General features: G+C 58.9%; 1 protein-coding gene across 1 annotated transcript; it reads right to left on the bottom strand.

Moving 5' to 3' along the window:
• Positions 1–725: 725 nt before the first annotated feature.
• PNMA8B (PNMA family member 8B) lies at positions 726–10,408 on the bottom strand. The gene is given in 9 exon segments (XM_032613393.1): positions 726–1,182; positions 1,184–1,515; positions 1,517–1,596; positions 1,599–1,671; positions 1,674–1,829; positions 1,832–2,485; positions 2,487–2,639; positions 2,753–3,120; positions 10,309–10,408. Coding segments are annotated over 9 exon segments (2,373 nt in total).
• Positions 10,409–11,663: the final 1,255 nt, after the last annotated feature.

The raw sequence follows: 11,663 nt of genomic DNA, 5'->3' as shown, positions 1-11,663 counted from the left end.
TGCATTTGTACCAGCTACACTTCAGATGGGCAGGGCAGGTGTGGGTCTCTCTCTCTCTCTCTTCCTTCTCCTCCTTCCTTGGTCCTGGTCGCCAGAGCCCCGCCCCTCCCTTTCCCTCCCTCACTTCTTTTCCCCTCCCCCAGGAGCAACCCCTCTGCCTCTCAGGCTTCTCTTCCTGGAATCATCTCCTCCCCCAGCAGGGAGGTTCAGCCTTCCTGACTGAAGGCTCAGCTACATCCTGACACCCCCGCGCGGCTGGGTGGCCGAGCCTCCATCACAGAGCCCGGCCCCCATCAGATTGGGGTGGAGGACAGGGGCACAGAGACGCTGGCCAGAAGCATGAGTCTGGAAGGGATCGGGCTCTACGAACAGCCAGAAAAAACTCACTGGCACTGCTGGCCTCCCCCGGTGCCCGGTGTCCACGGACACGCTCACCCCTGCGCTAACGCGGAAGACCCAAAGACAATCCCGCTCGGGGGGCCCTGAGACCCCGTCCCATCACCTAGGGCTGCTGCGTCCGCGGGCGCCCGTTACACTCTTCCTTCTTCCCTTGGGCTCGCTCGCGCCACCTGCAAAGGAGGGACTGAAAGGACAGGGGCGTGAGCGGTGGGCGGGCGCGCACTTTAGAGCTCAGTGCCCACGGTGCAGCGGTTGCCGCCTCCGCGGCGGGGAGGGCCGAGGGGCGGAGCTGGGGCCCCACCGGCAGCTGCAGCCTTGCCGTGGCCTTAGCCGCACTTGGGGGGCAGCCTCTTGCCCCGACCAGCCTTCTTCCCACGCGTGGACTTGGAGCCGGCGGGCGGCCGAGCCCTGGGCTGGCCGCCCTTGGCCTGTGCCCCAGCGCCCGCGCGCCCCTTCCTGCTCTTGCTTCCTGCCGCCTCGTCCTGGGCTTCCGTCTCGGGAGGGATGCCCAGCCCGCCGGGGCCTACGCCTCCCCCTCGGGTTTTGCGGGTCCCCGACGGGGCGGGAGACCCTGCCCAGCCCGCCCGATCCGGGGCCCTAAAGGCCGGGCGGGCCCGCTTGGCCCCGGGCTTCCTGGACGCGCGGTCCTCGGGCTCCGACTCCTCGCTCTCCACGTGCTCCGACTCCCTGTTCCCCCGGGCCGCCCGCAGCGCCAAGACCTCCCCCAGGTTGCCTTTGGCGCATCTGAACCTCCCGCTCTGCCAGGCCTTTTCCTTTTCTTCCTATCACCTCAGCCATGTCCTGGGCATCCAGGAGCACCGCTGGCTCCAGGAGGCCGCCCTCATCTTCCTCGTCCTCGCCCCAGCCCCCCAGCGGGCCACCGGGAGCCTTCTTCCCTTTGCAGGTGGTCCGAGGCTCAGCCACGGTGGAGATGCATCCCAGCAGGTGAGCGCCGTCTTCGGACTTCCTCAGGACCACGGCGTCCACCTGGCGGCCTGCCTCCTCCACCTTCACTCGGGTTCCGGAAGTGTCCTTGGCCATGATGGACAAGACCTCGGGCAGCTCAGCTTTCTTGTCGCTCCAGCCCAGAAACTCGATCACAGAAGCAATTTTCAAACATCTCGTCGCAGGCGGAGTGGCCCGCGGGGTCTGTACAAGGCACAATGGCCACAAACTCGGGAATGTCCACCCCCCTCTTTCTTGATCCCCGTTTTCCTGAGACTCGCTTTGGGAGGCGTCACTGCCAATGGTCTCCTCGTCCGACGTGTCTCCCCCCTGCGAGTAAGTAGGGCCACTAAGTCTGGAATTTCGCTCCGGTCTTCTTTGATGTTCAGGCTGATCGACTCAGCCCCAGGGGGATTGTTCTCCATCTTCCTCTTCTTGGCTTTGTCCGTCACCGTTGCCAGGGCCAAGAACTCGCCGGGACCGTTCCATCATCTCCTTCCTTCTGGAGGGCCCACTTCCTAACAGGCTCCTTCGCGGCGGGCTGGAGGGTGGCGTACAGCGCGCTCTGTTCGCCATCCCCGCTCAAGTCCTCCTTGCCCATCTCATCGATCGTGATACCCAGGCTCTAGTCGGGAGAGTCTTGGAACTCCCGCTCCCCGACGTGGATGGCCGCCCTCCACGACGCTCTTCTGGCCCACCTGCTGCCTCTGGTTCTGTTTCTGTGACCCCGACGGCCCCTCCTACCATCTTTGGCTGCACCAGGAGGGGGGCCAGCCTCCCTGACCCCTGGCTCCGACTCCAGAGCCAGGGTCTCCGAAGCGGGAGGGGTGGGCGTGTCCCCGGGGGCCCTGGCCACTGTGGCCTGTGGGGGCCTTTTATCCAACAGCAAGCGTTTCATCTGCCTCAGGACTCTCGTGCCCTCCGCGCTGTCCTTGCACAGAACCCTCCAGTCGCCGTCCTTGCCCGGGATCTCCTCGGGGATGGCACCGTGATTAATGCCCTTCACAAACTCCATCAGGGAGGCCTTGGCCTTCTCGTCCCTCACGGCCCGCGTGTTCCGCAGCCTGAACTTGCCCAGGGGCAGCAAGGCCGGCTTCAGGACGGCTTCGATGGCTGTCTGCTCCAGGTCCTCCGGGATGCCCGGTGACCAGCAGGGCCCTGTGCACGTCCACGGCCAGCCCCCTGCACCAGTCCCCCAAAAGGCTCATGGCCACGGTGCCGCCGCTGGCGCTGACAGCGAAGCAGGAGGGAGCCCAAGGCCGACGTGGGCTGCGGTCCCCTGTGCAAATGCCACTCTGGAACAGCGCCACAGGGCTTGGAGCTCAGGTTCAGGTGAATGTGGCAAGGCTCGGGCTCCAGCTGCCCCTGGGCGGCTGACGCAGCGTCCTTTCCCGAGGTCCCTGCTCACAGGGGTCCTAGCATCCACAGGAAGCTTACGAGTCAAACCCAGGGGTGCCACCGGCCCGGCCCCTCCGCCCTTTGTTCCTGACAGAGGCTGAGTGACACCGCGGCGCCCGGGACAGGTGCTGGAGAGGGCGACGCCGTGCGCCCCCGGAGCGGCGCGGGGAGGGGCGCCACGCTCGCCTGCCTGTGGTCGGGCCTGGCCTTGCACCCTCTGCTCAACCTCAGCAGTTCCGGGCGACGGGTCTGCTCCGCCCTGCGCCTGCGCACACGGGCTAGCCCCGCCTCCCAGCTGCACCCCATCTCCATGGCAACACTGCGGGCTGGAGCAGGGGTCGGAGTTGGTGGGGTCTGAGGAGCCGGCTCTGGACGAGCCTGAGGAACAGAAGACTCAGGGGGTGGGATCACCATTAGTGATGAGCCCCAAAAGTCCATATTCACAGGGGGTGAAACAGCAGTCAGGAGGACCCGAGCTCCTTCAGGGGATAGAGGCCTCTTTTCCGTAGAGGACCGGCTTCCTGCAGGGTTGCAATTCCCCTCCACAGTGTAGGTGGAGTTCAGGATAGAGAGACGTAAATCAAGGGCTATGGGGGAAAAAAAGTGGTGGGGGGAATTCCCTGGCGGTCCAGTGGTTAGGACTTCGTGCTTCCACGGCAGGGGTCAAAGGTTCGATCCCTGGTCCGGGAACTAAGATCCCACAGGCGGCGCGGCGCGGACAAAGAAAAAACAACAAAAAAGCCTATGGCCTCCCACGGTGGAACCAGGACTCACTCAGAGTTTTCAGGCCTCACTCAGTGGGGACGGGCTTCAATAAGGGTACACAGGCCTCAGCTGTGAGGTGCGGGCATCATTTGGGGTCCACAGCTCTCGCTGATGGGGTACGGGCCTCGTTCAATGAGGCCTCGCTCTCGCAGATGTTTCTGTAGCCATAACGATGCGCGTGCAATCCACCGTGTGTTTTTGTACACAGTTTCTGTACGTGTATGATCCTCAGTGAGATCAGACGTGAATTCTGCAAGAAGGCATTTCTGCTGACTGGGTCCACAGGCTGGGACAGGTGAATATCATAGCTACTCTAAATACACATCTGCATCACCGTCCTTTATAACCCCCCCCACCCGCAACTCTGTGTAAATCAGGCGCTGTGGTCCAGCTCTTGAGTTTCTACTGCCGCTCGCTGCCCTCGCAGTGACTCTGGGAAGATCCCTGGGCTTCTCTACGCCTCGGTTTGCTCCTCTGTGAAATGGCGATAACCATTAACCCTACCTCATAGGATCCTTAGGGGGATTAAAGGTGATGATCCATGAAAGTCCCTGGAACAGAGGTTGGCCCAGAGTTGGTGCTCCATGAAAGATAACTATGGGACTTCTTTCTTGAGAACGTATGATGTAATCATTTAACATAAATATATTAATTAATTTAATTGTTAAATAAATAAGTATATAAATAAAGAAGAAACCCAAACACTTCCTTTTTTTTTTAACGTAAGAAGAGTTTATTGCAAGGTTACCATGGAAACTGGGCCTAGGGCAAACCAAACGGCTTTCTTACTCTCTTACCCACGCCCTTGCAGCTCTTATTTTCCCTGCTTTCCTCTTTTCCTTTCGCCCTCCTGGTCCCCAAATGGATGTTATCCTTCTCTCTGGAGCAGCGTTGTCCGACAGAAATATAATGCGAGCCCCTAAGGCAAGCCACATGCAAAATGTTAAGTTTGCTAACGTCCACCTTCAACAAATACGAAACAGGTGAGGGCTTCCCTGGTGGCGCAGTGGTTGAGAGTCCGCCTGCTGATGCAGGGGACACGGGTTTGTGCCCCGGTCCGGGAGGATTCCACATGCCGCGGAGCGGCTGGGCCCGTGAGCCATGGCCGCTGAGCCTGCGCATCCGGAGCCTGTGCTCCACAAAGGGAGTGGTCACAACAGTAAGAGGCCCACGTACCGCAAAACAAATAAATAAATAAATAATAAAATTAAATTAAAAACAGGTGAAATGAATTTTAAGAATAGATTTCGGGCTTCCCTGGTGGCGCAGTGGTTGAGAGTCCGCCTGCCGATGCAGGGGACATGGGTTCGTGCCCCGGTCCGGGAAGATCCCATATGCCGCGGAGTGACTGGGCCCGTGAGCCATGGCCACTGAGCCTGCGCGTCCGGAGCCTGTGCTCCGCAACGGGAGAGGCCACAACAGTGAGAGGCCCACGTATCGAAAAAAAAAAAAAAAAAGGAATAGATTTCATTTTTTATATAAATTTGTTTGTTTATTTTTGGCTGTGTTGGGTCTTTGTTGCTGTGTGCGGGCTTTCTCTAGTTGCGGCGCCACAGACTCAGTTGCTCTGTGGTATGTGGGATCTTTCTGGACCAGGGTTCGAACATGTGTCCACTGCATTGGCAGGCAGATTCTTAACCACTGCGCCACCAGGGAAGTCCTGGCTACAAGTTCTTTGACCGCTATCTGGAAGCGGCGTCCGCATACCCTTTTCTTGAATCTGAATCTAGACATGCTGTGACTGCCTCGACAAGTATGGCAGAAGTGATGCTATGTGTCTCCCAAGGCCAGTTATAAAAGCCTTTTGCCCACTTCTCTTGGAATATTTGCTCTCAAGACCCCCCTCCCAGGACATTCCTGCTTGAAACTTAACCTCCATGCTGTGAGGAAGCCCAACTCACACGGAGAGACCAATGGAGGTGCTCAAGTCAACATCTCCAGCTAAGCCCAGTTTTCAAGTCATCCCAGACCAGGCACCAGACATGACGATGAAGCTTCCAAATGATTCCAGACCTTAGCCATTGGAGTCACCCCAGCTAAGGCACCAGACGTTGTGGAACTGAAAAAAAGCCATTCCCCATTATTCCCTTTCATTATGCTGACCTACAGACTCCATGAACACAATAAAACATTTTTGTTTTCTGCCAGTGAGTTTAGGGTGGTTTGTTATGCAGCAAAAATAACCAGCACACACCCATCCCATCCTTACTGCTTTGGATAGGTAACTAACCTCTCCGTGCCTCCATTTACGTCCCTGAAAATGGGGATCACGTTCTCTTAGCGTCGTCAGGAAGATAGGAGAGGTTGTGGCGTGCGCGTGCCCAGCGAACCCCCGTAGCACTCAGCAAGTCCTACTGAGGTTATGAATCAGCGGCCGGTCACTTCCAGATCACCCACAACTGACCATGACCGCAATGGGGGCAGCTTGCGTAGAGACCACTGCGAGCCCCAAGACCGTGTACCGTCCCCATCCCGGTGCCTCGGGCCCCTAATGATCTGCCCCAGCTCACCCTGGCCTCTCCCCGTCCCTCGCTCCTCCACACCCAGTTTTCCCCTGCCCCCAGAGTTTGCGGAGACGGCAAGGAAAGGGTCCGCTCACAGACCCTGGAGTCACACGGACGTGACTTGAGTCAAGCCAGATCGCCTGGGTTCAGATTCCATCTCTGTGTGACTCTGACGAGTCATCTGCCTTCTCTGAATCTGTAAGATGAGCACAGTAAGAGCACCTAAACTTGCGTTGAAATCATCAGAGCGCATGTATTAAGAGATATATAAATAACAGCTATTGTTGTTCTTGCTGTTAGTGTTGAACCCCAGCACCCCACTTCAGAGCTGAATCAACTTAAGCAAATTATTTCGCCCGCGCCCTTGAACGCTGGGGAAGCGCCTTCGCAGGTGCGTCTTTAAGTCGCGGCCCTGGAGCGCCGCCTGGTGGTCAATACGGGCGCCGCAGAACTTCATCTACTGCGCGCGGAGCACCCCCCACTATTCCCTCCCCGCGGTTCTGGGACCTGGTACATCCCTGAGAGGGGGAAGAGTGTTGAGGGAGGGGGGTCCCAGGTTCGGGCATCGGATCTATCTCCCCGCTCTCCCAAACTGAAGGGGCTGGTGTTGGAGGTTTGCTAGATTCAAGGTGTGGCATCAGGCTCGTGTCAGCCCGCACCACAATCACATTAACACACACAAAACACACACTGGCTCACACACACTCACTTGCATTCACACAAGGTGACATTGACACACACTTGGACTGAGCTACTCTATTCCCTCCTACACACACACACACACACACACACACACACACACACACACACACAATTCGCACATAACCAGAGACATACACAGAAACCCGTTCATTGACACCCCGAGACTCGCCCCACCTACATCCACAGAGAGACACACACAGCCCTAACAAATGAAACACACAGATACACTACACATGCCTCAGCCCGAAACACCCACATCCTCATCTCTAACACGTGAACAAACCCACCAACTCCACAAGGAGACCGCCAGAGAGCATGCAGGGACCAAGCGACGCCTCACCCTTCGCCCACTCTCGCCCCGCTTTTGGAGCCGGGAAGGTTGTTCCTGCCCATGAAGGGACGGACCCCGCCCGGAGGGACCCGCCAGATTCTCCTTCAGGCTCACCAAGGCCAACCGAACCTGCCCTGGGGCGCAGGGAGCTTGGACCTGCAGGCTGAGGGGGTGCCGCCGCCACCCGGAGCTCTGTGTGTGGACACTGGCCTGGAGACTTGGGCCAGGTCCGTGGGTGTGTGTCGGGGAGCTGCCATCAGACTGCCAGACTTGGGAAGACTCCGAGGGAGGGCGAGAGTCTGATCCAGCCCCACTCCCGCCCTTCCCATTCATCCTCCACGTGACATAACAAACTTGACCCTGTCTCTCCTCTCCTCTAAACCTCTCTATGGCTCCCCAGTGCCCTCGGGAGAAAGCACAGGCTCCTCGCCTTGTCCTATGAGGCTCTGCATACTGCGGTCCCGCCCTCCTCCCGGGTCTCTTTCCAACCTAAAGTATCCGGCTTCCGGGTTAAGCTCTAATCAGGAGTGTCCTCTGACAGGCACCCCTCCGCCCACACACACACTAGGCTGTGAATCCCGGGAGGGCAGGGCCTGGGCTGTCACAGTCACCACTGGGTCTCCAGATAGGTGGAAGCAGGTTCTGGGGGGATGTGTGTGGAAGGAAGGAAAGACGACAGGGAGAACGGAACGGAGGGAAGAAAGATCTTTAAAATTTAAACCTTTGGTCCATCTTTCTTCTCTGAGCCACGTCTCCCTGTGCCCACCAGAGGACGCTCTGACCCAGCAAATCCCTAAAGCAGCCACTCAGCCCGCTCTTCGTACAAAAAGGTATTACGATACTGAAGAGGATTAATACCAATAACTGCTACTGAAAGCCCTACTGCACCCCAGGACGTGCGCTAAACCCTCCACGTGCCTAAGCCAACACAGCAGCTTAAAGTATCGTGCAAAGGAGGAAAGTGAGGCTCAGAGATGTTGTTTAACTCTCTCAGCGTCACACAGCACCTAAACTGCAGAGAAGCTTCCCACTCTGACCTTGGAGACCCAACCGCCCTTTGCTCCTTGGCCACATCCCTAGTGTAACCAACTCACAATTCCCCGTGGACCTGGCCTTGCCTCTTCCCCCACTCGGCCACACCTCATTCCCCTCAACTCTTCAGGTCTCCTGTCCTCCATCCAGCCACTGGGGTCTTCATATACCAACCCCCTCGAAAACACTTCTTCCGTACTTCACAGAGGGTCACCTCCTCCCTTCAGACTCAGCTCAGTGTCACCTGTTTCGGGAAGCTGGCCCCAATCCAGAATCAGCTGCAGCTCTTCCGACCCACCTCCCCTGAGAATGCAGGCGTTTCCCTCCTAGCACTCGCTTCCGCTTCCGCTTCTGCTCCTGAGCTCCAGGAGGCAGAGCCTGCCTCAGTCATCACTGCTCCCGGCGACCTGCACAGGTGGGTCCCAGGACAGCCACTAGAGAAACAATGAATGAGTGAATGAAGTCTCTGGGCGGGAATGACTTCAGTGAGCACCTGAAAGGGTGAATGCTCTTCCCCAACCAGTGTTCCAGAGATTCGACAACAGACACCCCCAGCCAAGGAGAGGGCCCCATACTCCCTTTCAGGCCCTCCCCTATCCAGGTACAGTGAGTCTCACTACTGCCCTTCCTCCCCTGGGGACAGAATCTCCTGCTTTCCAGCCCAGTATCCACCCCCCCACACTCCCACCCCCGTCTCCTAAGTGATTTGCCTCCATTTCTCCTTGTGGCATCCCCTCCCTCATGTGGAGGGAGCCAGGTGGTTCCTGTGGGAATCACTAACCCTCACCCACCACTCCCCGAAGCCTGGCCAATCAAAGCACTCACTCCCTCTCCAGTCACTGTGATTGGTGCAGGGGCAGGCACATGACCCAGCTGATCCAATGGGAGCTGGTCCAGAGTCTGGTTGAATAAATGAATGAAGGGACCCTGGAACCAGCCATGACTGAAGCTAAGACAACCCGGACTTTATAGTAACGTGAGCCAATGAATTCCCTTTTCTGCTTAATCCAGGACAACTTCGGTTTCTGCACTTGGAATTCAAAGTGTCCTGTGTAATTTGTTCCCCCTAAAGCATTCTCCAAGCCTCCAAGAAGGAGGGGCACAGGGGCCCCTCAGTACCCTGCCAGACATTACCTCTGGCTCGAAGTGCTGGAGCAGGACTTGAGGGGACCAGGGAAGGGTCTTCCTGACTTCTCAGACCTGGCACCGTCACCTGCCATAGGCTCCTGAGGCTTTTTGCCTCATTCCTGGGGCCCCAGGTCTCATGCCAACAGGGAACCATAAAGGCGGTCTTGCTGCTCTGGAAGAATCCCAATGGCAGGAAAGTTCTCGGTCAGCGTTTGCTGGATGGGTCCACGCTTGCGCAGACTGGCAGCTCAGCCATCAGATGGGCTGAGGAGAAAGGAATCTGATTTTATCTCTAATAGTTTGCCCAGATGGAAGGAGGGAATGAACGAACGTCATTACCTGGGGCTCATCCTGCAGCCTGGGGCCTGGGTCACCACCACAGTGTGTCCAGGTCCCAAGTGAGAGGGAGGGGGAAGGGGAGGGGAGGGGAGGGGAGAGGAGGGGGAGGGGAGAGGAGGGGGAGAGGGAGGGGAGGGGAGGGGGAGGGGAGGGGGAGGGGAGAGGAGGGGGAGGGGAGGGGAGGGAGGGGAGGGGAGGGGGAGGGGAGGGGGGAGGGGAGAGAGGGGAGGGGGGGAGGGGGAGAGAGGGGAGGGGGAGAGGAGGGGAGGGGAGGGGGAGGGGAGGGGAGGGGAAGGGAGGGGGAGGGGAGGGGAGGGGAGGGGAGGGGAGGGGAGGGGAGGGGAGGGGAGGGGAGGGGAGGGGGGGAGGGGGAGGGGAGGGGAGGGGAGGGGAGGGGAGGGGGAGGGGAGGGGAGGGGAGGGGAGGGGAGGGGAGGGGAGGGGAGGGGAGGGGAAGGGGAGGGGAGGGGAGGGGAGGGGAAGGGAGGGGGAGGGGAGGGGAGGGGAGGGGAGGGGGAGGGGGAGGGGGAGGGGAGGGGAGGGGGAGGGGGAGGGGAGGGGAGGGGAGGGACAGGCCCTAAGGCTTGAAGGGGCAGTTCTGGAGGTAGCACTTGGGGTGTTAATGCGGCAGATACTGAGATATCATTCAAGTGGCCCCCTGGGGGTCACTATGATATGATGATTTGCAGTGGCCACAGGCCCATCCCACGAGTAGGCCTTGCCCTCTGAGCACCCCGCCTGCTCTGATCTACAGAGAAGGTCCCACCGCGGTCCTGGTAGCTGTGGCTGCCCGGAGGGCTGTGAAACCCGGACAGCAGTTGTGCCCCTGAACCAGGCCTGGCCCACTGCTCGGGCTCAGCCTCCATCTCACACAGCCACCAACCAGGGGCCCTTAGCCCCACCGGGACACAGACCTGCCACTTGCACTCCCATCCCCAGCCTCAGCTTCAGTCCAGACCCCGCCTCCTGGCCCTAGCCATCAAACTCACTCCAGACCCCGAGTAACCCCGAGTGAGGGCTGATCACCCCCCATTAAGGCCTGGTCCTCCTGAGACTTGATCCGCCAGTGAGCGGGACTGAGTTTTCTGTGTGAGGCCTGCCCAGTGAAACTAAAAGGCGAATATTCTCATTTTCATTGGGTTCCTCAAAACAAATGCTCAGACCCTGGCAACAGCCTAAAAGCGGTTGTCATGGAACCGGCAGTAGCCCGTGGGGGAAGGAGAGGTGCCAGTGCCCAGGAGCCAAAGCCTGCTGCCCACTCTGATGTAGATGCGAAAAAACTGGCAGGACGAAGGGGACGAAGGAGGAAGTGTGTCACACTTGGCTGGAGTGGGAGGGAGAGTAGTGATCCGTCACCCAGGAGGCCCATACTGATGCAGGGCGCTGGCTGTGGACGTGCACAGGGCCCTGCTGGTCACCAGCATCCCGGAGGACCTGGAACAGGCGCCATCGAAGCCGTCCTGCAGCCAGCCTTCTCGCGCCAGGGCACGTTCAGGTTGAGGAACACGAGGGACGTGAGGGAGGAGAAGGCCAAGGCCACCTTCATGGAGTTTGTGGCAGACGTTAATCACGGTGCCATCCCCAGGGGGATCCCGGGCAAGAACAGCGTCTGGAGGGTTCTGTGCAAGGACACGAGAGTCCTGAGGCAGATGAAACTGTCCTGAGGCAGCTTGCTGCTGCATGAAAGGCTCCCACAGGCCGCAGTGGCCAGGGCCCCCGGGGGACTCATCTGCCAATTCAGAGACCCAGGCCCCGTTCCAGGTGCAGCCAGCAAGGCTAGCAAGGGCAGTGCGGGTGGGGGTGGGGTCTCAGAAATAGAGTCAGAGACACAAAGAGGGGCCGAGGAGGACTGCCATTTACCTCTGCAAAAAAGGAGCTGAAGGATTCTTCCATCAGAGCCTGGGCATCGAGATCGCAGATGTGGAAGAGGAGGACTTGGGCAGGGATAAATGGCAATGCGAGTGCGCTCTACACAACACTCCAAACGGCTGCAAGGAAGCCGTGCAGAGAGGCGTGGATAAGGCATACAGTCAGTCTCCATGGAGTTCTTGGCCCTGGCGACCGTTTTGGACAAAGCCAAGAAGAAAGTGACAGAGAAAGAGCCCCCGATGTGATCAGCTT

This window comes from Phocoena sinus, chromosome 19 (genome assembly GCF_008692025.1).
Source record: "Phocoena sinus isolate mPhoSin1 chromosome 19, mPhoSin1.pri, whole genome shotgun sequence".
In the NCBI taxonomy this organism is placed as follows: Eukaryota; Metazoa; Chordata; class Mammalia; order Artiodactyla; family Phocoenidae; genus Phocoena; species Phocoena sinus.
The sequence above is the reverse complement of the archived record's forward strand: the minus strand, read 5'-3'. Positions and strand labels throughout refer to the sequence as shown.